The 27,889-nt window shown below is 36.1% G+C and overlaps 1 protein-coding gene across 29 annotated transcripts in view; it reads left to right on the top strand.

Annotated features, from left to right (window-relative positions):
- Nucleotides 1–27,889, top strand: part of LMNTD1 (lamin tail domain containing 1) — a 533,991-nt gene that overhangs the window by 384,883 nt on the left and 121,219 nt on the right. For 21 of the 29 annotated variants that reach the window (XM_045061565.1, XM_023256865.2, XM_045061574.1 and 18 more), the window contains 2 exons: nt 23,959–24,077; nt 27,071–27,300. In XM_045061565.1, coding sequence (XP_044917500.1) covers nt 23,959–24,077; nt 27,071–27,300 — 349 coding nt within the window. Of the gene's footprint in view, nt 1–21,882; nt 22,130–23,646; nt 23,866–23,958; nt 24,078–27,070; nt 27,301–27,889 lie in introns of those variants that run through there. The other 8 variants (XM_045061576.1, XM_045061575.1, XM_045061577.1 and 5 more) reach the window with 5 other exon arrangements.

Here is a 27,889-nt window from a genome sequence, read left to right as displayed (position 1 = left end):
TTGTTATATGCTAAAAATCCATATTGAGTTACCATATAATCTTGTTCCTCAGTAAGAAAAGATTTCACACTTGTTGGCTAGCGGCTATGATGCCAGGTTTTTATTCCTTCACATGAATGAAGAGGGATAGAAGTAGAATAGGGAAGTAAGTCAGGGAAATAAAAGTAAATACATTTTCTTTTTTTTTTTCAACGTTTTATTTTTATTTTTGGGACAGAGAGAGACAGAGCATGAACGGGGGAGGGGCAGAGAGAGAGGGAGACACAGAATCGGAAACAGGCTCCAGGTCCTGAGCCATCAGCCCAGAGCCTGACGCGGGGCTCCAACTCCCGGACCGCGAGATCGTGACCTGGCTGAAGTCGGACGCTTAACCGACTGTGCCACCCAGGCGCCCCAGTAAATACATTTTCTAACCTAGATTTAACCTGTTGTAATATCAGTTATTTCTGTCAGTTTTCCATGTTAGAGTTATATGCCTAGGACAATAGAATTTAATCAAAAGAGTAATATTGTGGAACAATTGTTTTTTGTTCTCTTGGTTTTATTACTAAATTTTGTGACTTAGAGATATTCAACTTCTTTTTGTCTCATAATCACCTTTCCTAGTCTTAAGAGATTCAGAGGGTTATATAAATAAAACCATTCTGATTACATTACCAATCTTGACAATTGACCTACCAACTATATTACCTTGTTACTTCTCATATTTCATCTGCAAAAGTTGCTCCATTGAAAATGGATTCAGATGTTTTAAAACCAGATGCTTTAGGGATAAAACACCAGTAGTTCCTGTTTTGAAAAATGAAGAGCTGTCTTGGGCTCTTTAATTTATCCCTAGTACATAACACCAGCCATATGAGCATTTCTCAGTCACCCACAGTCAGAATTGGCTTATAGTAACAGGCATGTTGTCCATGTGATGGACTATGTATAGCTTTTATGGGATGCTGCCAGGGGATATGTGCCTCATGTGCCTTTTCTTACTCTCTTTCTGACTGGAGAGATTGCTATTCTCTCAAAATGAAAAGTTATTTACTAACTTAAGTTAGTTCCAAGTATATCAAAGCTTACTGTCCATGTAGGATTATATCCCATATACTTAAATACGTGATCTCACTTAGTTCTCATAACAACTCTATAAAGGAGGTATCTATTTTTCTGTTTTTGAAGAAGAGAAAATTGATCTCATACACTTTACCAAAATCACATAGTTTTTATGAGATTGCTCTCGATTCAATTTTAGGTTTGTCTGATTCCAATGTCCAGGCTTTCCCAGCCCAGTTTCAAGAAAGGAAAGTCATAAGATTACCCAAACCACCTATTATATGTATCTGGCTCCTGAACTCATCAAATCCAGAGTGTAATTTTTATCATCAAAGAGGTCCATGATCATTTGGGTATAAATCAGAGAAACTTCATAATTATTAAGATAAAAGTAATGCTGTTTTTCAGAGAATTACTATGAAGACTGATTGTCTCATTTTATTTATTTCATCAAACTTATAGGGTACACCTGTATACAAGCATTATACCAGTCACTGAAAATATGAGTATGGATAAGATACACGGCCCCTATCCTTTATCTCATATCATCGTGGTAGAGATATAGATGAAATAAGACCTATAATCAGGAGTGCCATTCAAAATGTTTAATAACTATACTGAACAAGCACCAACCAATCAGAGCATGACTAGTTATATATAGCTGCTGTGTTTGAAAATCATGCTCGTTGCTTATCAGCTTTGACTATAATAATGTAATTAATACTCAAATAGAGGTATGTGGGAACACAGATGGAGACGGGTGGAAGGAAGGGATGAAGGTGATCATGAACAACCTGAAAATAGAGATGACATGATCGTAACCTTGAAGGATAAGTGGGAGTTTTCCATTGGACAAAAGAGGACACGGCCTTTTAGGCAGAGGAAGCAACTATATTAAACAAGGGCTATATAGTGGTTTTAGGGGCTGGGAATGTGGAGTTACCAATCAACAAGCATAAAGTTTCAGTTAAGCAAGATGAATAAGTTCTTGAGATCTGCTGTACAACATTGTCCCTATAGTTAACAATAGATCCCATCTTAAGTGTTCTTACAGCAATAAAATTAAATTAAATATAAATACATAAATACATAAATACAAACTAAGGCTGGGAAGCACTGAGAAATGCCTAGCAGCTATGATTAGATTATGGGGTTCATGGGGAGTAATGGCTAGAGACGATGGTAGAAAGTCATTTTAAGCCAGATCATGAACCTAAGCTAAGAAGTTTTTACTTTTCTTCCCTGGGCATCAAAGAACCTAAACAATTACATCTTTGCTTGAGATAATTTCGGTTGTATTGTAGAAAATATACTAATGGGAAAAGGCCATGTAGAGGCTATATTAATAATTTAGGTGAGAGATATGATGTGGATCTATACTGGTATTGTTGTAAAGAGGAGAGGGATGTAAGAGACACTGTATGTATTGGTTGATTGCCTATATTGAGGCGGGAAAGAAAAAGTCAAGAATGAATTTGCCTTGAGCAACTTTAGTGGTTTTACCTGAGATAGTACAAGCAGATGGAGATAACATATCCAGTATGTTTGGAAAGTGAGCAAGATAATGATCTTGGTTTCATACATAATATGTCATGCAGAACACCCAGGTGGAGTAGTCAAACAGACAATTAGAAATGTAGATGAGGGGCGCCTGGGTGGCGCAGTCGGTTAAGCGTCCGACTTCAGCCAGGTCACGATCTCGTGGTCTGTGAGTTCGAGCCCCGCGTCAGGCTCTGGGCTGATGGCTCGGAGCCTGGAGCCTGTTTCCGATTCTGTGTCTCCCTCTCTCTCTGCCCCTCCCCCGTTCATGCTCTGTCTCTCTCTGTCCCAAAAATAAATAAAAAACGTTGAAAAAAAATTAAAAAAAAAAAAGAAATGTAGATGAGTAACAGTACTTATTCTATGCTACACACACACACACACACACACACACACACTCACTTGACAACTCAACGTATGGAAGAAATACTTTGAAACTAAAATATGTTAACTACTCTCCCTTTAGGAAAACAATTTGTTTTAATTTTATGGTTTGAGTCAATTTATAGATTGCATATCATAACTTATAAATATCAAAATGTATTCAAAAACTATGTTTTGCTTATTTTGATATTTTATTGTGCTGGTAAGTTGAAGGTTAGATCTTGATGGCCCTACAGGTAAGTTTGATTTGCAAATATCCCTCATATACTTCTTTTATTATTTTGTTTTAGTGAATTCCAAGATTGCATGCTGTTGTATAATAATAAACTGCCCATAAAAACTCCAACACTGACTTAGAAAATGGCAACTGGGGGAATTGCTCAGTATTGGTAGATAGTCTGAATTGGCTCAAATCTACAATAATGGGAGTGAATCTTTATATCAATAAGCAATACAGTATTAAGAAACTCCCTCATTTACATGGTTTTGCATTAAACTGATTGACATATGCATATAATATATTATGAGACCAGTATTTCAAGTCACACTGAAAGCATATTCTGTTTCTATTTGGTTACCTGCCCTTACCACTCTCCCCAGGGGAAAAAAAAACTACAAAGATAATTGATTTGTTTTCACTACATTCTCATCTACTAGTGTCGCTGTTTTCCTAAACTTTAGGCATCCAAATCCTCAAACTAACTCTGCTTGCCCAAAGGCTACCATCGCAGTATTTCACTCAAACCTGCCCTTTATAGGTGCCTAGATCACCTTTCTTCCTCCTGTCTGGTGTCATTTAAACTCCCATTTAAGCAACAGCACATTTTAGGGATTTAGGTTTATTCACAGTAGTATTAAAAACGGTCAGCCAGTCTTCCCAAGGTGTGTCCAAGGTGTGTCTGTGCACTTGTGTGTGTACGTGCATGTGCATGTGCACACATGCACACATGTGTGCCCCATAATGTCCGCATACATGAATGACCTGTTTCCTATTGTGCTCTGTGAGATCAAGTAGGTGAGGTGGACAACTAGACAAGTGAACAGAGCAAGAAGCCTCGCCTCAGTGTGAAGCTGAGACACTAGCAGATACAAGGAGTCAGTATATTGGGACTAGAGAAATAGGTTCTCACCATCTCCTCCTTAACCCTAACTTTCTCCTCCCAGTAGTTTGCTAAGACATGTTGATGAGACCAGCACAGACCCTGAAATGCCCTACCCTCTCAGAATCTGTTTTCAGAATGCAGAAGCTGCTTCCTAACTGGTCTCTGGAAGAAAGGCAATTGGCCTTGGTGAAAATGTCAAGGAGACCAAGGTTTGTTTTTTCTATCTCCCTCACTGAGTTATTTGCAGACCTTCTCCTTACTTGATGGAAAAAAACATATTACATTAATTTTAAGATGGTAATTTTTCACAATTTAACACCTCTGTATCATCAGTGGCATCCTATGGCATTGGTGTTGCCTGGATTTAATTTCTTATATAAACATTTATTTCCAACAATTACCTAGAACTACTATTGGCCTGGTGCCACTTTAAATTAAACTTTATTCTTGAGGTTTTTACATCACACTAGTGGTGTGAATTCAGACCTCATATCTATATAATGGCTGTGGTTCAGAATCTCAGGGGAGATTTTTCTTTTCTTTCTCCTCCCAGTACTAAGGTTAAGAAGTACAAGTAGTCCCTTAGGAATCCCAGCTTTATGCCAGGGTATCTTATTAGATTCCCTATCTTGGACTGTTCTTCTTCGTATTTGATAAAATAATGGTGTATCTTATAGCCAAAAGAATATAAGAAATTTGGTATTGGGATTGAAAAGGTTCACCAGGGACAAAAATTCTCCACAGTTTATTACTTCTGCACAGCAGCACTGCCTTCTTCAGGTCTTTACTTGTCTTTGAGAGCCTGCCAACACCTCTCAATGAGACCTAGGTAATCACCCTCCAGATGAGTGATTCACTATGCAATTTGTAGGTATAATGGGATTTGTTAATTTGTAATTTCATCAAGATGTAATTTGTGGGTAAAGATTGTGATAAAGCCATAATTACCACTGTGGTGATTTTGTTCACTGCTTTTGCAAATACTTATTAATGTATCTATCTTGTACCCTGAGGAAGGAACAAAGATTCCCAAGAAATGGTCCCTGACCTCAAGGATCTTAGAGTCTATTTTGATTGAATAAAGCATGTGCAAAATAACTGTAATGTAATGTGGAAAGTAATGCTGTGGGATGAAAAGTAGCCCTGTGGATATTCAGGAGAGAAAGGAATTATTTCTAGTTTGAGAAGAACAAAAATACTTTACAGAAGAGATGGGTAATAATATTAATAATAAAAATAATAATTACCATTTAAAATGATTTACTCATGTTATTTTATTTAATCCTGTATAAAATATATATTAATTATACTTTATTGCTGAGAAAACTTGTTCTGAAAATGAATAAATTTTTAGACATAGAAGCAGTGTTGGGAAGGGTGTTACTTACTAGTGGGAATAGTCAGAAGAAAGGCATGAATGGGAAAGCAAGACACACATACAGAGATACTACATAGATTAACTTGGTTGGAGCATTGGGTGGGTAAAAGAAAGTAATAAGAGAAGTAAAACTGAATATTTTGTTTTAGTTAGGTAATGGAGGAATAGATGGGAGTTGTCATGGAGATAGAATAAAATAACTTGGCAGACAGTTTATTACAGAATAACAGAGGAGGAAGATTTATCAAAGATGAAGAAGTGATTTGGGGATTAAATGTCTGAGAGAACCTGTCAGAATGGCTAAAATTAATAACACAAGAAACAGGTGTTAGTGAGGATGTGGAGAAAGAGGAACCCTCTTGCACTGTTAGTGGGAATGCAAACTGGTACAGTCACTCTGGAAAACAGTATGGAGGTTTCTCAAAAAGTTAAAAATAGAACTACCCTACAATCCAGCAATTGCACTACCAGTTATTTACCCAAAGGATACAATGATACAGATGCAAAAGGGTACATGTGCCCCAGTGTTTATAGAAGCATTATCAACAACAGCGAAACTATGGAAGGAGCCCAAATGCCCACTGACTGATGAATGGATAAAGAAGATGTGAGATATATACACAATGAAATATTGTTCAGCCATCAAAAAGAATGAAATCTTGCCATTTGCAAAAATGTGGATGGAACTACAGTGTATTATACCAAGTGAAGTAAGTCAGGGAAAGACAAATACCATATGATTTCACTCATATGTGGAATTTAAGAAACAAAACAGATGAACATATGAGAGTGGGGAAAAAAGAAAAGAGAGGGAAACAAGCCATAAGAGACCCTCTTTTAATTTTTTTAATGTTTATTATTTTTGAGAAAGAGAGAGAGGACAAGCACAAGCAGGTGGAAAGCAGAGAGGGAGACACAGAATCTGAAGCAGGTTCCAGGCTCTGAGCTGTCAGCACAGAGCCCGGCGTAGGGCTCGAATTCACAAACCATGAGGTCATGACCTGAGCCCAAGGAAATCAGAAGCTTAACTGACTGAACCACCCAGGCGCCCCCCCCACCCCCCACCAATAAGAGACTCTTAAAGATAGAGAACAAACTGACAGTTGATGAAGGGAGGTGGATGGGGGATGGGCTAGATGGGTGATGGGTTTTAGGAGGACACTTGTTATGATGAGCACTAGATGCTGTAAGTGACGGATCACTGAATTCTGCTTCTAAAACCAATATTGCATTGTATGTTAACTAACTAGAATTTATTTTTTTAATGTTTATTTATTTTTTGAGAAGGAGTGCAAGTGGAGGAGGAACAGAGAAAGAGGGGGACAGGGGTTCCGAAGCGGGCTCTGCATTGACAGCTTCAATGCTGAGCCCAATGCAGGGCTTGAACTAATGAGCCAGGAGATCATGACCTGAGCTGAAGTTTGCCACTCAACTGACTGAGCCACCCAGGCACCGCAACTAATTAGAAGTTTGATAAAAATTTGAAAAATAAATGAATGGGAGAGAGTGATACTAGAAGAAGAAACAGTAAACACAAGAGAATATGGTCCATTGAGGCTCTAACCTAACAAGCTTAATTATAAATGTCCTAACACTCCCTTGCAAGTAGAGAAAAGGCTTGGGGGAAGGACCAAGAAAAGTATGATATGTAATCAATGGTGGTAGGTTTATAAAGTTCTGAACATCAAGGATAGTCTCCCTGAATGGATAATCTTAGATGAAGGTGTGTAAACTCAAATCCAATTTAAGGAGGTCCAATGCTGTACCAGAGGTGAGCCTCCTAGCATGGACCATGGTGACTCAAGAAGTAAGGGGAGACTAACTGTCACCAGGGAAGACCTTTCAAGGCCAAATGAGAGAAATTGAAAGCAAAATTGAGCCACAAGGAAAAGGATTTACTTAGGCTAAAAGGGTTTGCTTATCCCAGTTCTGTCCCACCGCTAGTTACCAATTTCCTAGGGCACAAGGTTGACTTTTGAAAAGGATACTTTCCATTCCACCCCTTGATAAACAGGCAGAAAAATTGGGCATCACCAACCTAGGCAAAATGTCTAGCCAAGAGTTTTCTGGGTGGGGTTTTGTGTTCTTTCAGTGAAAGAATAAAATGTTATGCTATCAGCCAGTTTAGGGCTCTGTTCATTTTAAAGCATTATATGCATAATCTAAAAGGAAAAAACCACCCAACTGACAGACAACAGATTGGTGGTTGCCAAAAGCAGGGAGTGGGGGGTGGTTGAAAAGGTTGAAGGGGGTCAAAAGGTACAAACTTGTGCTTATAGGATACATAAGTCTTGGAGATGTAATATACAGCATGGTGACTTAATAAAAAAGGAAGGAAGAAGGAAGAAGGAAGGAAGGAAGGAAGGAAGGAAGGAAGGAAGGAAGGAAGGAAGGAAGGAAGGAAGGGAGGGAGGAAGGAAGGAAGGAAAGGTGGATTATGCTAGCACAATAGCTCTAAGTTGAGAAGGTTTTCTTTTTAATTATCAAATTTTTGAAATTTGTCTTTAGAAATAGGTATACCACCACTAACTTTTTATTGTCACACTGTTTCTATTTTATGAAATTTGGATTCCTAAGGTCCTGGATTAAGTCCCCACTGCCATATACTAGCTTTACGTTTTCCATTAAGCACAAGCTGTATGATTTTGATAAGTTACTTAATCATACATTTTTCATGAGCAAACGAACTATTTCTCTTTGTTTACTTTGTGATCTTTTCTCCCAGGAGAATGTCTGTTTAGGTTAGTTGTCATCACTCAATCCGGAACACTCCTTCTGCAAAGAATGGCCCACCAAAACATTTTCAGAGGTACTAATCAGTGTGAATATGGTTTTTACAAAATAAATGATTATGAGTCTAGAATAGTAACACCACCTTATGCTACTTGTATACTTGTATTTTTCTTCAAACATTTAAAAAGACCTTTCATAGACATTTTCTCATTTAATTTGCATAACATACTCTGTAAAAGTAGGAAGAGAAGAGTGAAGTAGCTATAAATGAACAAGATAATGAAGACGAAGAAATATCACCAAGTAGCAAGACAAATTTGAATCTCACCTTAAATTTGTCATGTAACTTACAGGCTATAGGATTAATTCTTTTGTCTAACCCCGATACTAAAAGAAAAATGGTGGTGGTGGTGGTGTGTGTGTGTGTGTGTGTGTGTGTGTGTGTTTACTAACTAAAGACACCAATATAATAAACAGTGAAGTCAAAAGGCATACAAATATTTTGTTTAAACAATATGAGGATAAGTTTTTACTAATGGCTGTCCAGGTAATTTGTACTAACTCTCCTACTAAAAACAACTAGGAAAGCTGGGAAAATGTATCAGAACTAAAGACACCAGAAAGCTCTCAAGGCATTCAATTATCCTGATTCCCATGATCCAGAAGAACAAAAGGACCCAAAAGGATAATGCATCTTTACTGTCAAATTTGCCCTAAAGTTGTCAGGTTATTTTAGGAAGAGTTTGCTAACAGTATGAACAGAGAGTTTACAGATTTGAGAATTTAGAGGACAGAAGTTGGAGTAAGAGGCCCAACAAAGAGAGAAGTCCTGGTAACATCTTCCTCCAGACTTTGAGTTTGAACCTTGAAAGTCATACCTTAGGAGTAAGGATAAACCAGAAACAGACTGACCTTCACAGGAACTGAAACCAGCCTCAAATGATCTCAATCCCTGATTGAACTAATTAAGTTAATAGGGACTTCCTAGTGTCCCTAGTCACTTAATATAAATTTCTGAAGGAATATAATGTCACTTTAGACCTAAGTTATATCTCATAATTTTTTCATTAACTGTGTTTGGTGCTCCATCAGGAATACTCAGAAATATGAGGGAACAAGACAGGTACCTGAGCGCACACAGAAGTAACACATATAAGGAATTCATACAACACAGTAGCAAAATAATAATAATAATCATCATCATCATCCAATTAAAAACAGGTCAAAGAACCTGAACAGACATTTTCCCAAAGAAGACATACAAATGGCCAACAGGTACCTGAAAAGATGCTCCACATCATTAATCATCAGAGAAAGGCACATCAAAACCACAGTGAGCTATCACTTCACACCTGCTAGAAAGGCTTTTATGAAAAAGACAAAATAACAAATGTTGATGAGGGTATAGAGAAAAGGGAACCCCTGTGCACTGTTGGTGGGATTGTAAAATACAGGCATAACCTGCAATCAAAATGATAAATTTTAATATTACTCTCTGTAATTTTTATAATACATAGGAAAAAAATCAGTATGGATATAAATGACTTGAATAACAATTATTACAATTAAACTAATTGAGACCTATAAAGCACTGCAACTGAAAAAAAAATCAGAGTATGCATTCTTTTCAAAAATACATAAAAGTTTTACAGAAATGGACCATATGCTGGCCATGAGGTAAACTCGATAAATTCGGGACTTAAATTATTCAGAATATGTTCTCTGACCACAAAGAAATTGGCTAAAAATCACTAAAAAGGGAAAAAAAACCTAGAAAATCTTCATATGTTTGGAAATTAAGCTACAGTTTTTTTTTTAATTAAGTTTTTAGGGGCATCTGGGTGGCTCAGTCGGTTGAGTGTCCAACTTTGGCCCAGGTCATGATCTCCCCATTCATGAGCTCAATGTTCACGAGCATCAGGCTCTGTGCTGACAGCTCAGAGCCTGGAGCCTGCTTCAGATTCTGTGTCTTTCTCCCTCTCTGCCCCTCCCCCGCGCATGTTCTCTCTCTCTCTCTCTCTCTCTCTCTCTCTCTCTCTCTCTCAAAAATAAATAAAGACACTTAAAAATTATTTTTAAAAAATTAAGTTTTTAAAATATGATCAAATAAGTTATAAAAATATTACATACTAAATTTCAAAAAAAGGTAAAACCATGGTTAGTGGGAAATATATAGCCTTAACTGCCTATATGAGAAAATAAAAATGGCCTGCAAGGCAATTATCTAAGCATCCGCCTCAAGTACTCATAACTGAGCAACAAACTGAACACAAAGAAAGTTTAAAAAAAAGTATAAGAAAAGGAAAATGTGTCATTAATCATGTAATAAAGAAGATCAAAAAAATCAATAGATGGTTCTTTAAAAGAATTGATAAAATTTAGAAAAAAAGAGACAAATGACTAGTATCAGTGATGAAAATGGAGATGACACCACAGATTCCACCAACATTAAAAAGATATTAAAAGGATATTTTGAAAAAAATTTGGTAAAAGTATGGGTTACCAAAAACCAACATAAAAAAATAGAAAATATGATCAGTCCTATAACTACTAAAGAAATTGAATTTTAAAACTTCTCAGAAAGTGAAGTCTATAACCAGAATGTTTCATCAGTAAATTGTACCTTGGATATAAGGAAGTAATAATGCCAATCTTACACAAATTCTTCCAAATGATGGAAAAAGATATTTGCCAACTGCTTAATGAGACCGGCATAATGTTTATACCAAAACCTGACAAAAATATTACCAGAAAGGAAGATTACAGGTAATCCAGTATTTCCAAATTGATCTGCAGATTCAGTATAACCCCAATAAAAGCCTAAACTGTTTTTTTAATTAATGTGATTCTAAAAATTCATATGGAAATCAAAGAACCTAGAATAGTAATAATAACATTGAAAAGAACAAACTTGGAAGACCTATACTATACTATACTACACTATACTATACAGTTACATTAATTAAGACAGCGTGCTAACAGCACAAGGATAGACAGACTAATAGAACAGAACAGAGACCCAACAATATGGTCACATGACTTACAACTAAGGCACCATTATCTTTCAATACTGCTTTTCAGTAAATACAGCAGGATCTATTGGATAGCCATGTGAAAAAAGAACTAAACCTTGAATCTTTTGGCATACCATAAGCAAAAATTAATTTAAGGTAAATTATAAATGTGAAAGAGAAAAAAGTATAACTTGTAAGAGAAAAAACAGTCCAATATTTTTATGACCTTGATATAGATAAACATCTTAACAGGACACAAAATCATTAAGTTAAAAAAGTTTATAAATTAAACTTCATTAAAATTAACAAACTCTAATGGGGCGCGTGGTTGGCTCCGTCGCTTAAACGTCCGATTTTGGTTCAGGTCATGACCTCGTTGTTCCTGAGTTCAAGCCCCAAATCGGGCTCTGTGCTGACAGCTCAGAGCCTGGAGCCTGCTGCTTCAGATTCTGTGTCTCCCTCTCTCTGCCCCTCCCCCGCTCACACTCTGTCTCTATCTCTCACAAAAATAAATAAACGTTAAAAAATTTTGTTTAAAAATTACAAAGTCTACTCAAAATGTACCATCTGGAGAGTTGTAAGACAAAGTACAGTTTAAGAGAATACATTTATAGTACATAAATCCAGCAAAGAACTTTGATCTGGAATATATAAAGAATTTCTATTAAAAAAAAAACAACCCCTTTCCAACATCCACGCACACACATACACACAAATATAAGCAAGAAATTCCTGAAGTGTCCTATAATGAATCTAATTATTGAACCATTAGGAACAAATAAATGCCTGCATTATGCATACTCCTTGGTCTAGGTGTAAGGCCTTCCACAGCCTGGTCTCCCGTCTCTCTGGTTCTACTTCACACTGCACATCCAGCCTATCTCTCTGTCTCAGCCATTGATATGCTTATGCCATGTCTACCCCTGCATTTTGAGGCTTGCCAGAAAAGCACATTCCAAACTGTCTAGCAACAGCAAACAATTATGGCATATTTGTTAAATGAATGCATGCCTGAAATAATAAGTTAATAGATGTCTTCCTTCCTGTTCTCTGACTTTTGAAATCCTATCTTTTGAGGCTCACCTTATCTCACCTCTTCTGTGAGGTGACAAAACAACAGCACAAGTAATTCTGTGCTGAGTTCTTGTAGCTCTTAACAAACTATTCCTTTGATTCACATCATGTTCTGTTATGCATTGGTTTTTTTTCGTATTCAGATACTACTGTCCCATCAAAAGACTAAACTCCAGAACAGCAAGGAACATGTTTGACATCTGTTTATATTATTACAGAGTCCAATTGCCTTGTAAACAGCAGTGCTCAATATTTTTCAGAGAATAGTGTGGTGTAATGGTGAAGAAAGTAATCCCTAAAGTGATACCAGACCTTAACTCTGGCCCTTGCTCTGCTACTTTATAGCTGTGTTACTCTGGGCAATTACCTGACTGCTATAGGCATCAACATGCTAATCTGTGAAAGGCAGATAATAATGCATCCTTAAAAGGGTGACATGAGATCATATACGTGGAGTACTTAACACAAATAGAAAACATGGTAAATAATAGCTGATAGTAGCAGTAGTAGTATTCACTATTGATTATGGCTGACTTTGAATTGTAAGAGGATACACTCAAAAAACTAAGGGAGAAACAAATGTGAACAAAGAACAACAACAAAACTAAGACTATGTTGTAACACTTACATATAAGAAGTGGCTGTGTGTCGGGGCGCCTGAGTGGCTCAGTGGGTTAAACGTCCGAGTTCGGTTCAGGTCATGATCTCACAGTTTGTAGGTTTGAGCCCCATGTTGGGCTCTGTGCTGACAGCTCGGAGCCTGGAGCCTGCTTCAGATTCTGTGTCTCCCTCTCTGCTCCTCCCCCACTCATGCTCTGTCTCTTTCTCAAAAATGAATAAATGTTAAAAAAAAATTTTAAAAAAAAAGAGGTGGCTGGCTGTGTGGGGACTGTCTTCACAGTAACTCTGAGACTCAAAAGATTACTAAATGTATCATGTCACCACAGAATGGTGCTTCAGAATCTTGGCTCTGTAGTCAGATGGACGTGGTTCTATTTCCAGATCCCACCACTTAATGATTGTGTAACTGCAGGCAGGTTGCTTTATCTCTCTGGACCTCAGTTTTCTCATGAGCCTGATAATAGAACCTGTAGCATTTACTTATTGTGAGGATGAATTGAGAGAATCCACAGGAAGTCCTTGTACTTCACCTTGACACCTGATACGCACTGATTAGCCACTATCTACTGAAAGCTCACTTTTCCTCAGGGCTATGTCCCACAGTACCCCTGTTATATCACTGAAATGGGACCATTCCATTTATGTTCAACATCATTCTGTTTTTCTAGGAAGTCATATCTCAAAGGATCATTGTGAGACCAGCTTTTTAAGAGTTATATACGCTAACCCTATAAATTCTTTTTTTGTAACTTAAATCCAAGTTGGTTAACATATAGTGTAATAATGATTTCAGGAATGGAATGTAGTGATTCATCACTTACATATAACACCCAGTGCTCATCCCAACAAGTGTTCTCCTTAATGTCTCTTGCCCATTTAGCCCATCCCCCCACCCAATACCCCATCAGCAACCCTCAGTTTGTTCTCTGTATTTAAGAGTCTCTTACAATTTGTCTCCCTCTCTGTTTTTATATTATTTTCCCTTATGTTCATCCCTTATGTTCCCTTCCCTTATGTTCATCTGTTTTGTATCTCAAATTCCACGAGTGAAATCATATGCTTAGCATAATGCACTCCAGTTCAATCCAAGTTATTGCAAATGGCAAGATTGTGTTATTTTTGATTGCTGAGTAATATTCCATTGTATACATATACCACATCTTCTTTGTCCATCATCAGTCGATGGACATTTGCTAAGCCTACAAATTCTGATTATAATCATTTGACTTGATTTGGAGCTCTTGAGGGTGGTATGTAACTGTGATTTTTAAACTTTTCTCCTGATAGAACACCAGTGAAAAGGTTACCACTATAAAATTAGAATTTTTGCCCAAATTGTAGTAAAACTAGTAAATGGAGGGGCACCTGGGTGCCTCAGTTCATTGACTGTCCAACTTTTGAGAACTCCATTTGCAAACAGTGCATGGATTTTCTCATTCCATCTCAGGTGTCTGGATTCTCACCTCTTTCTAACATAGTAAAATTTCAGACACAGTATTATTATCCACCCCAGTGGCTTTTCTGTTGCTAGTCAAAGTCACAAGTATCCTCTTATAAAAGATATAACTCAAATCTCAGGGTCATCAATAGTATTAGAAACATCCTGATTTCTTCTGTTTTCTCATTTGCACATGGAGAAGAAAGCTGCTAACTTAAATTAAATTTCCCAATTTAAGTTTACTTATAACTCAAACTGTCAGTAAAATAATAAAAGCAGCTTCATTTATATAAATAGTATCATGGGATTTTTCAAGAATAACTAATTCACCCTTGGTGAACTGTACCTCTCAATTGCCACCTATCACCATTATCAATAATGACTAATGCTAACAGTAGGTACCACAGATCAAATTTGTTATATGTGCAGAGGAAGAGAAGGAGGTGCCCTTTGCCTGGGTGTGCTTCCACTTTGAGCTTGGCTGGGCTCCATTTAGACGTATTTTTGCCTGAGGCCCCTGGAAGGGTTTATATTCAGGCTTCTAATAACTCTCTTTTGTACTCTTTTAATCCGGTGCTTATCACACAGTGTTCCTATGGGATACGAGTGTTCCATAAGCTGTAGAGAGAGAGCATTTGACTGTAATATTGAATAATGATTGCCTTTACCCTGCTTGCAGAGGGGAAAAAAAAGTTAATGGATAACATTTATTCAATTCAAATTGTTTTCCAATGATTTTTTACAAGTCTTTGGTTCCAGATACCACTTTTCTGCTAAAGTTTGCCAATAGATGACAGAAGAAAATGAAATTGCAAATTCATATTGATCGAAAAACTCAAAACCAACCATTTGTTCTTGGTTCAACAGTTTGTTGGATGTTTTAAGATGTGTAAGCTGGTGGTTGTGAGGTTGTATGTTATACAAATAATATACGATGGATTTCTTTTTGCTAGTAAAAATATATTAGAATAATGTGTAGATGAAATAAAAATATTGATTTATATTTTTTTAATATTTTGCAAAGAACATGGTGCTCTGCAAATAAGAATGTGATCTGGGTCTCTGCCCCCTAAACAAGTCTGAGATAACCTGTCTTAGAATAATAAGCATTATATTCCTCTAAAGAAAATGGATAGAAACTATTGATGGATAAAGACTAAACCTAAAATACATGTACCCTATGTGTGAAATAACTATGCAGTTATTTATGAGCCAGTGCTAAAACTGATAGGAATGTCTGAGGGTTGAAACCATTGCTTGATACTTAACACCACATAGGCAGATCTAAGATCTTAGTGTTGTTTCTGAATAGAATTCTGTGACAGGAAAGACTCGTGAAGGTATTTGGACAAACTATCTGAAACTGGAACCTCCCCCAAATGGTTCTTTATCCTTTCTGTGAACATCTCCAGTAGGATCTTAACATGACCCTGACTGCAAGGTAAAATAATAGTATCTATGTTTGCAGCTCTGTTACTTATATGTGGATCTTGGGAAGGAGATGAATCAACCTAGTTCATTTTTACACTAGGAAGATGCTTTGCAATAGGAATTTATACTATATTTATGTAGGTGCAAATGTGAAACTGTATTCCTATATATACGAACTCTTGAATCTTAGCTAGTGAAATATGTCATGTTTTAAATTGTAATCCTCAACTGCATATTACTGCATATGAATATTCCCACCCATGGCCTGAGAGGGGATGGAAATTCTCTTTATATATACAGTCTGCATTCACACAAGACATTTTATTTATATTACCAATTTAATAAAATCCCCTACTGTGTAAATGTTCTCCATATGTGGAAACAGAGGACTAGAATGCATAAAGCCAGTTCTTTGTGTTTTTCAGCTTTTAAAAAATTATGTGCATGTAATGTTTCCCTGGTTTTTTAAAATTGCTGAATATGGTATTTTGCCTCTTTTAATTTTTCTTAATTAAGGTAAAAGCTCACAAAATAAAAAAAAAGTTTTCATTATCCTGTTTTACCCTATATCTGTCTCATGGGGAGTACTTCAATTTCTCATGCAAAATTCTAGCAGTTTTCCAACAAAGGATAAGACCAAAGAGAGAATTGACACAGGTTCTGGAAGCCAGGGGAGAGAGTCATTGGAGATCAAAGCAGAGAGAAACCAGGGAAGAGCTGGTTCAGGAGTAAGTGGTCAGGCAGTTACCATGGAAGGAGTTAGGAAGATTTTGGATTAAGAATTACAGCAGAGAAACGGGGTACAGTGAAGGAGTCTGTAACAAATAAATGTGAGACCATATTCTGGCTCTGCCATCTATTGGTGGTATAACCTTGGAAGAGGTATTCATCTCTCTGAACTTCTACCCCCTCATTTGAGAAAAGGGAGCAATTCCTATCTTCCAGAGCTGTGATGAAAGGATCTGTGTAAAGACTATTGTACTTCATAAACAGTAGGTGCTTCTGCTTTTCCCCTTCAGCTCTTGCTTGACCCTATCCTTCCTGAGCTAGAGACAGCCATGATGATGATACCATCAATGTTTAAAGTCTACAGATCCCAAAATGAAACGTGTGTTCTAGCCTTTTTACTCTAGAAAAATCCAAACATTTAAAGAAGAAATAGACATAATGTATAACAAACCTCCTTGTATTCATTATTGAGCTTCAACAGTTACAAATCATGCCCATCTTTTTCATCTCCATCTCCATTCACTTCTTATGATCTGTATTATTTTGAAGCAAATCTAGACATCATATAACTTTATGTAAAAAGCTTCAGTATGTATTTCTAAACAGTAAGGATTATTCTTAACGAATACAATCATAATGCCAAACACACCTAAAATATTTAACTTTTATTCCTTAATATTATTAAATATCACGTTGATTTTGTTGTTGTTATAGCTATTATTTTTTCTACCGTTATTATGTATTTTCAGGTACATTATATAAATCACATGAATACACCATGTGGTATTAGCATTGATGGTGTAATTTTTCTAAACTGACAAACAACTCTTTGAAAAGTTCTGAACAAACCAATACACTCTTCCTCAATGTAAACAAATAGTTACTTCGTGGAGATTTTAGTATATATTTAAAGTTTGCAAAAATATTTTGTATTTATAGGTAATATGGAATTGGGCTTTGCACTCAGATAATTATAAACTAGTTTTCATCTTTGTCTGGAAAATTATGTAGTATGTGGGAAAATTATTTGCAATATTTAAGAAAGTCTCTGGCTCGTATCCCCACCAATCTTTATGACTACTGTCACTGTTCTTTCACATTTGCAAAATGCCCTCCATGGTTCACTTCATACCCTGTTGAAAACCACTTACTTAGTTTGAGCTTAGTTTTAGTTGCATATATGCTATAACTTTGGGAAAATAAATAAGAAAGATCCTGTATGGGGAATGACTAGTGGAACATTCGCAAACTTAAAGCTTTTCAAAATTTTTCTCAGTTGATGAAATTTTGTTTCTCCAAACTATGTTGCAGAATGTGAATAGGTTCTCTGATAAAACAAGTGAGATCATAATGACTTCATGGTAATATATGTAGTTCAAGTACAGAAAATTTTAACAACTAAGAAACCAGTCAGGTAGAATCAGGGAAACTGGGATAGTGGTAAGAAATAATAAATTCATTTTTACTTATTTCCTAAGAATAAGTATAAATTTATAAATCTCTTTATGCTATGTTTACATAATTGGCCCACAACCCTAATAAGGAATTATGCTTCATCTCCAAGACAGAGAAAATACAGTCAAATGTTTACCCTCCTCTAGCTTACTTGCTTCACTATAACTTCAAGTAGTATATTTCTTGTCATTTCTTTTTTTACTCATTTTTTAAATTCAATTATAATTAATATACAGTGTTATATTAATTTTAGGTGTACAATATAGTGATTCAACAATTCCATACAGTACTCAGTGCTCATCATGATAAGTGCACTCTTAATCCCCTTCACCTATTTCACCCATCCCTCCACCCACCTGTCCTCTGACAACCACCGGTTTGTTCTCTATATTTAAGAATCTTTTTTTTTGTTTTTCCCTTTTTTGTTTTTTTTTCTTAAATTACACATATGAGTAAAATCATATGGTACTTGTCTTTCTCTGACTTATTTTACTTAGCATTGTATCCTCAAGATCCATCCATGTTGTTGTATATTGTAAGAGTTCACTATTTTTATGGCTGAGTAATATTCCATTGTGTATATACCACCTCCTCTTTACCCATTCATCTATTGATGGAACTTGGGTTGTTCCCATAACTTGGCTACTGTAAATAATGCTGTAGTAAACAAGAGGGTGCATATATCTTCATTCATTGTTTAGTACCATGTTGTTTAGCTTCCATGTATTTGTGTTCTTCCAGATTTGTATGTGTGTGATAGATTTCTAATTTCATACCATTATGATCAGAAAAGATTCATGATATATCAATCTTTTTGAATTTTTGAGACTTGTTTTGTGACCCAACATGTGTTCTGAAGAATATTCCATGTTCATTTGAAAAAAGAAATGTTTATTATGCTATTTTTGGATGGAATGTTCTGAATGTATCTGTTAGAGCCATCTGGTCCAGTGTGTCATTCAAAGCCACAGTTTCTTTGTTGATTTTTCTGTCTAGATGATATATCCATCAATTTAAGTGGATGTTAAAGTCCTTTACTATTATTGTATTACTATAGATCACTTCCTTTATGTCTGTTAATAGGTGCTTTATGTAATTGGGGGCTCCATGTTGGGTGCATAAATATTTACAATTGCTTTATCTTCGTGTTGGATTGTTCTCTTTATCATTAAATAGTATCCTTCTTTGTTGTTACAATCTTTATTTTAAAGTCTGTTTTGTCCAATATAACTATTTTTACCCAGGCTTTCTTTTCACTTCTATTTGAATGATAATGCTTTTTCCATCCCTTCACTTTCAGCCTGCTTGCATCTTTAGGCTAGAAGTGAGTCTCTTTCCGTAATTTGGCTATTGTTGATAGTGCTGCTATAAACAGTGGGATGCCTGTGCCCCTTCAAGACAGCATTTTTGTATGTGTATTGACTGATAAATGGATAAAAAAGATATGAGATATATATACATATATATATATATACACACACAACGTAATATTACTCAGCAATCAGAATGAATGAAATCTTGCCATTTGCAACAATGTGGATGGAACTAGAGTGTATTATGCCAAGCAAATAAGTCAGAGAAAGACAAATATCATATGATTTCATTCATATGTGGAATTTAAGAAACAAACTAGATGAACATAGGGAAAGGGAAAAAAATGTAAGATAAAAACAGAGAGGGAGGCAAACCATAAGAGACTCTTAAATACAGAGAACAAACTGAAGGTTTCTGGAGGGGAGGTGGTTGGGGGGATGGGCTAAATGGGTGACAGACATTAAGGAAGGCATTAATTGAGATGAGCACTTGGGTATTATATGTAAGAGATGAATCACTGTGCTGTACTCCTGACACAAATACTTCACTGTATGTTAATTAACTTGAATTTAAATAAATAAATTAAAAAAAAAGAAGTGAGTCTCTTAAAAGCAGCATATAGATGGTCTTGCTTTTTTATCCATTTGGTCATCCCATGTTTTGATATGAGCATTTAATCCATTTACATTCAAAGTAATTATTGATAGGTATGTAGTTATTGCCATTTTGTTACTTGTTTTATGGTTTTATGGTTTTTTGTTTGTTTGTTTGTTTTGTAGTTCTTCTCCCTTTCCTCTCTTGCTCTCTTCCCTTTTGGTTTGTTTTCTTTAGTGATATACTTGGAATCCTTCCCCTTTATTCTTTGCATATCTCTTACAGTTTTCTATTTGTGATTATCATTAGGTTGATATATAAGATCCTATGCATATGGCAGTCTATTTTAGGATGATGGTCATTTAAGTTTGAACCCATTCTAAAAGCACTGAATTTTTACTGTCCCCTCCCACGTTTTATGTATATAATGTCATACTTTACATCCTTTTATTTTGCTTATCCTTTAACTGATTTTTTATATATATGATTTTACTGCCTTTTTGATTTAGCTACATTGGCTTTATAAGTAATTAATCTACTACTTATTATGTTTGTGTATACCCGTGAAACCTTTTCATTTTGTAACTTTTTTATTCTTGATTATGGCCATTTTCTTTCCAGTCAAAAATTCCCTTTAACATTTTTTGTAAGGCTGATATAGTGATGAACCCCTTTAAATTTTATAGGGGTTCTATAATTAAATTTAAATTTAAATAGTCTAGGAAACTATTTTATTTCTCCTTCTGTTCTGAAGGATAGCATTGTTGGATAGAGTATTCTGGGTTACAGGTTTTTTTCTTTCAGCATTTTGAATATATCATGCCACTCTCTTTTGGCGTACAGTTTCTGCTGAAAAATCAGCAGATAGCTTTATGGGGTTTCCCTTGTATGTAACTGTTTTCTTCTCTCGTGGTGCTTTAGGATTATTTCTTTGCCATTACTTTTTGCCATTATAATTATTATGTGTCTTGGTGTGGACCTCTTTGCATTGATTTTGTTGGGGGCTCTCTGTTCCTCCTAGATCTGGATGTCTATTTCCTTCCTCAGATTAGGGAAGTTTTAACCTATTATTTCTTCAAATAAATTATCTGCCCCTCCCCTTTCTCTGTCTTCTTTTTTTGGGATACCTATAATATCAGTGTTATTGTGCTTGATAATGTCACTGAGTTTCCTTGAAATATTCTCATTTTTTACTATACTTTTTTTTTCTTTTTGTTGTTCACTTTCTTTGCTTTTCATTATTCTGTCTTCCAGCACACTGATCCATTTTTCTGCTTTCTCTTATCTACTGTTGATTCCTTCCAGTGTATTTTTTAATTTCAGTAATTTAGTTCTCTATCTCTGATTGGTCCTTTTTTATATTTTCTGTCTTTTTGTTGAAGGTTTCACTGAGATCCTCCACTCCACTCTTTTTTTGCATCCAGTTAGTGTCTTTATGACCATTCCTTTGAATTTCTATGAGGCATATTTCTCATCTCCAAATCATTTTGTTATGATTTTGTCCTGATCATTTGGGATATATCCCTCTGTCTCATTTTGTCTAAATATGTTTGTTTCTATGTATTAGGAAAGTCAATTATATCTCTTGAAAGTAATGGACTTATGAAGAAGAGGTCCTATAGTGCCCTGTAGTGCAATGTCCCTTGTTCATCAGAACCTGGCACTTCAGAGATGTCTCCTATGTGTGTTGCATGCACACTACTGTTGTGGTTGAGCCACATTTTCCTTCACTCCAGTCGGCTAGGTGGTCATCTTTGTTGTGGGCAGGGTTTGGTCTCTGTGCTATTATGAGGATAGTCTGGGACCACTTTGTGCGTGTAGTTGGGTCAGACCAGTCGCTTGCCCTCAACCTGTTATCCAGAACTGTAGTTGTGCTTACCTGCAGGCTGCTATCCCTGCATTGTCTCCTGAGTGGCTTTTTTTGGTGAGTGAAACCTATCAGACCAGATGTCTGCCCTCAGTCTGTCTGTTTGCAGTGGCCCCCCCAACTACAGGGCTTTCTCTTTGTTCTGCCCCCTGTGAAGTTTTTGTCAGTGGGCAGGGCCAGCAGTTAGATCAGATGTTTTCCCCCAGCCCACTGCTAAGGCTGCAGTGGAACTGACCTGTGTGATTATCTTTCCCTCTCACCAGAGCAAGAGTCATTTTGGAGTGGTGCTGGCCACTGTCAGGGCTGCTTGTAGAAGGCGCTGCATCAGACATGACTTTGGAAGGATTAAGGCAGGTTGGATGGGGCAGTCTTCAAGAGAATGTGGAGGCAGGGCACATAAGTGTTATCAAGGTAAGTGCTCATCTTCTTGGAGGATGAAACCTAAGCTAGGTACCAAGTGTTCATGCTGGTTCCCACAGATGTCTGGCTATCCATGCTGGGGATAGATGGAGATAATGGTGCCTGCCAGCTCTTTTGTTCTTGGAGAAATTTCTTAAAGATTCCTGTTCCTCTAGCACACATTCTGACATTAGTAAATAAATCTTCCTGGTGTACCCCAGGTGCTTTTCAAACTGCTGTTTCTATGCTGTATCTTGTCAAAGTTGTGTGCTGTTTTGTTAAGGGTGGCAACTGTTTCCTGTCACCTTCTGGCTCTCCTGGAGCTGAGCCCACTGATTTTTAAAGTTCCCAGTGTTAAAACCCAGTGATTGTGAAAACTCAAAGTTAAGAATTTCTGATTTTCAAAGCCAAACGTTATGGGGACTCATCTTCCCAGTTCAGGCCCCATATGTCTGGGGTGCCTGGTGTGGAATCTGTTCTCCTCCTTTTCTGTGCTTGTGGTGTCCCTCTGGTATTTGTGGTTAGTCTCACAGGTTAGTTTGGCTCCCAAATGGGGTTCCACCCTTTCTACCATTTTTTTATGTGGCCTCCTTTCCAAAATTAACTGTGGAGAGTCTATTCTGCCAGTCTTCATGTCATTTTCTGAGTTAGTTACACTGATGTGGCTGCTATCTAGGAGTATCTGTGTGAAGAGGTAAGTTTAGGATCCTCCATGCCACTATTTCATAGGTTCTCCAAGAAATCTTTTTCTTTTGACTTATTAAAGCAGTTACTTTGTTCGTTGGCCTTTGTATTTAACTATTATTCATCATTCCCTGATGGAAGCTATTTTCTAATCTAAATTGGAAGATGTTTATCTTTATTCCTTGAAGAAGGAATTGTTAGTGCCTATCTGGTTCCTGGTACAGAGTGGATGCTTATTTAAATATTTATTAAATGAACCTACTCACCCAGTAATCATCATTGTTAATCTGCCTTATTACTGTGTACAGTCATGCACCTTCCTATGTGTTAATTTTATTCTTATGTCATAATTATCATAAAGCATTAAGTGTGAATCTTTTATTCAAGGTTGGAATCTGAACTAAGTGATTTCTTCTAAGCCATACTGCTGGCATAACTAGGAGAAGAATTTAGGTCCTCCTGGCTTTGATTTCACTATTTCTACCAATAGGTTTCTTTCTGCCTGAAAAGTATACAAGTTTTCTGTTCCTGCTGCTTGGCCATTTGTGTGTGTTCAAAGAACATTTGCCAAAACAAAATAAATTAAAAAAAAACAATTAAAAACAGTAACTAATGCTCCCAGTATTTATATATAGGCCTTGACTCTCAGATATCCAAAATAGGATATTGAATATTTTGGTATCAAAATTTATCTGATGAGAGATATGGCTCTCCTAAAAGCAAGTTACCTTATTTACTGTCTGCAAATTGAAAAGCAGGTGCAGCATCAATATAGTAATTGCTCAGAGACTGGAACTTTGTAACTATGGAGACATTACCTCACAGTGTTCTAACATGCAGTGTTGGCCAGATGTGAAAGTTATAGTCATAAAGGTAGCCTTGCTGGGTTGCCGCCCTGCCTCTTGAGCTGCTTCAAGTGAATGTTACACACCTTCACCTTGATTTGCATAATATCATTAGCCAATACCAGTATTGGCTATGTCAATATTTACATATTTACATTAGAAGCCTGGCTCTGGCACCAGTTTGGGAAAGAAATTATTTAATCTGGCATATGCTTTGAGGTAGTTAGATTAACTGGTGAGGTCACTTGAAAATAAAGTCTACCTTCAAATTCAGCTATATTTATTCATAATACCATGATTTTTTTTCCCCAGGAAAGAAAAGAGACTTTTCTTCTAGCCAAGATGAAAGACATGCAAGCCAGTCAGAAAACTTCAGTGGCCCTGCAGAGTGAAGTCCATGAGCAGGAAGATAAAATGGAGAATCAAGCACAGTAAGAATGGCATAAGTGAGAGGAGAGAAGGATCTGAGTTTTAGAGGATAATGAGGGCGTACTTGGCCTCTTGTTTCAAAATATCTTATGAAGTAGTTGTAACTAGAATTGATTCCACACATTTTCTAAAATTAACTATAACATACAACTATTTCCCCAACCACTGTGTTATAAAGTACAGTCCTTGAGTAATACAAAAGTTCACCTGTACAGATCTCTATCATATGAGTCATGGTTGAGGCTCCAAAACTTATATCTAGCGTGTTAAGGAAATTGGCAGATAATTTCTTTAGAACTACTTTACTGACCTTGGGGACAAAGAATTGATAGAGAATTTTGGTTTGGAAAATGCCTGTGAGGATGTGAAATAAAAACTGCAACTCACCCCACCACCACCAAAAAAAAAAAGAAAGAAAAACAAAAGCAAAAAACTACAACTCCCTGTTTTTACTAATTAAATCATTCTATCAATTAGAGGATTAGCATAGGTTTTCCAGTTTTTTTTTAATGGCCTCTAGTATTGAATATACCCAATTTAAATACCTAAATTTTTTTTAAATAGGCTCCATGTCCAATATGGGGCTTTAACTCACGATCCTGAGATTGAGAGTCTTGTGCTCTACAGACTGAGCCAGACAGGAACTCCCTGCATATACCCAATTTAAAGCTAATGTTATTTCGCACCTAGGTGTCCTGTGTTTACTGTTCAGTTCAAGTCCATTTTTTAAATGGTCATCTGAGGTCATCTGAGAAATGATTGGTGTCAGTATTACCAAGGTAGTACCCCTTAAAATAACATTGAAATGTGGGAATTGAACTTTTATAACTACCTCTGGTTTAGTGCTAATCAATCCCAGAGGTAACAAAGTACTAACAAAGAGCTTAGAATATTCCATACAATAGAGTCAAAGCTAACTAAGCACTAGGACAAATCCCTTATCTTCCAAAAAGAGTCTAACAAGTCAGGGAGTACAGGGTTTAAATAATGTGTCTAGACATGTGTCTCTTCCTGAAATGTTGGAGCTCTTACAAAAGTATGTGCACCTATTAGAAATTTCTTATTCAACTACAAAAATAAGAATACTTTGTGGCCCTAGGCCAGATTTCTTTAATCACAACATTTGCAAAAGCTTATTAGGAATCTTCTGTGGAATTAAATTATTCCAAAATGCTATTGTTTTACTGGAGGAAGAAAAAAACTTTGAAGCTTATAAAATGAACATGCTGAAAAGATATAGGCAGTTTTTAATGAAACCCAGATAGATGTAAGGAACTTTGAAAGAGAAAAGTACTTTTCCTGCTTATTCTAGCTAGTATCAGGCAGAAATCATATCATATGATCCTGTCTCAGGTTGGACAGAGACAAAATATTTTTAATTTGACAGTTTACCTCTATAGTCTCCTTCCCACTACCCACCACATCATAGACAAGAGTATATTTTCATGGGTTAGAGCTTTTATAACAAAGATGAGTGCTTAGGATGTCAGCAAAATGGCAAATGCTCGAGCTTAACATGTATTGGGCTAGTAGTACAATTTTCAAAGCCAATGCCATTTAATTATTTAAAAAAAATAACTAGGATGTCTGTGCCTTCTGAGAGGTACATTTAGAGAAGTCTGGTTTTGAGTACAGAACTCTCCAGATACAATATTTCTGATGAAGGAACTTACAAATTGCAGAACAAAATTATGAATATATCTTGGTAAACAAAGAGATTAAGACTGATATCACTTTGGTGGATTAGGAAACTTCAGGCCCTTGTTCCCTTATGAAAACATTTGGAAAAAAACAAACAAACAAAAAAAAACAAACAAAAAAACAGAAGACTTGCTAAAATATCTTCATAGGAACTCTGGAAAATAAAGAGATCAAAATAGTGACAATCCATGAAGGCAAATACTTAGCTCTTGACTAACAGAGGTAGATAAGTGGCCCCCAGTAAAGGGGTGCATAAGCTGACCATTTACCAAGTTTTTCAGAAATCTAAAGGATTTTGGACCCCAGGACTTTGTTGATAATTCAAGTATTAAACACACACACATGCATACACACACACACACACACACACACACACACACACAGATTGCTTTGAGGTAACTAAATCTCAATGTGACTCATACAAAGTTTGTCACAAACCTTTTCATGAGTCGTGCCATGGGAATATTGTTTTACTTGTAAAATAGTTGTGTTGTAGTTTAGAGGCTTTGTTTAAATGCACACTAGTTAATAAATGCTTTATGCATTTAAAAAAGAAAGAAAGGAAAATCTTTGTTCATAGTAAGATTTACTTATAAAAATAATACTGGCAAATTAAGTCTTTCTTCTCTCTCTTTTCTATATTCCCCTCAACACACACACACACACACACACACACACACACGCATGTACACACACATGTACACACGTGCTCTGCATTTATAGAAATTAATTTTCAGACTATATTTGAAAGTAGACATTAACTCTAGAATTTTTATAATTAGAAATAGAAAATTAGTTAAGCAACAGGAATTGAAAGAAAACGGTTTAGTAAACAATGATATATTAAACAGGTATTATAATCATGCTTTTTAAGCTAATTGAAAGGGAAATATTATGTAACAAGTGATAAAAGTGGGATATAAATGGTTTCTAGAGTCTCAATTTTGAGTTAAAAAGAATACACTAAAAGGCCTGGAATTAAATTGTAAAATTTTTGGTTGGTGGCATTTTGGTGACTTTTGTTTTCTTCTTTCTACTTTTGTACGTTTTCAAAATCATCTACAGTCGCAATTTACTTTTTAGGTAAAAAAGTAAATAAAAGCATGTCTTGAGGCTTAAAGCATCTTACTCAGATCGTTAAAACTACAACTGTAATATGTCCTTATGCGTACAAGATGTATAATTCTTTTAAAAAGCAGAACTCTGAGTAATAATCATAGTTCATGATTCTTATGTTTGTATCTATTCGTTTTGACTTTCTTACTTTGTTTATTATACTATTTTATGTGCACAGAAGAGAAGACACACATGATGGTCACCCAGTGACACAGCGATCTTTAGTACATTTTTTTCCGCAAACAGATTCAGATGCCACACTGCCTTTGTCACAGTCATTAACCTATGACACACCTCTCAGTTACTATATGTCTGGCCCTCAGTTTAGTGGGATAACTGTATCAACAACTGGGCAGAACACTACTAAAACTACTATAGAGGGCCATTCCCAATCAGCAAACAGCTTGGGTAAGTAAAACATGTATCAAAAATTTTAGACTATTTTTTAAAGCATGCAGTTCAATAGGTTTTTTATGTGCCTAGAAGTCAGAGTGATGTGTTATGATTTGTCTCCAATAACACAAATCTCTTAATGTCATATGCAGAGTAACTTGATTATCCTTACCATTGATCTTAGCACTGGAGTCATACTCAGGTCACATAAATGTATGTGGCCAGATGTATCATCCCCATGATTAAAATATCTTGAATTGTCATAATGTTCATGGGCTGATGGCTGAGGTGCTCTAGAATTGCTAGATGAAAATTCTAATGTGTAGCATTTACTCCCCTTCCTCTGAACACTATCAGAAAGACTAAGCGGTGTCTTGTGTATTTGTGCCATTGGAAGACTTATGGCTTATGTAAGGAAAAGACAGATAACAGAAAGAAGCAAAATAAATGGTAACAAAACGGTGGAGAGAAAAAGAACAATAATGAATTTGGAGGAGAAGAAAACAGAAGCAGTTCTATAATAGGAAAAAGTCAGGTTTTGACAGTTGCCAACAATGTAAACAATGCACTTTAGCAATACCCACAGGATGTTTGTTTTTAACCA

Source organism: Felis catus, chromosome B4 (genome assembly GCF_018350175.1).
Source record: "Felis catus isolate Fca126 chromosome B4, F.catus_Fca126_mat1.0, whole genome shotgun sequence".
In the NCBI taxonomy this organism is placed as follows: Eukaryota; Metazoa; Chordata; class Mammalia; order Carnivora; family Felidae; genus Felis; species Felis catus.
This window is presented reverse-complemented; position numbering and strand designations above follow the sequence as displayed.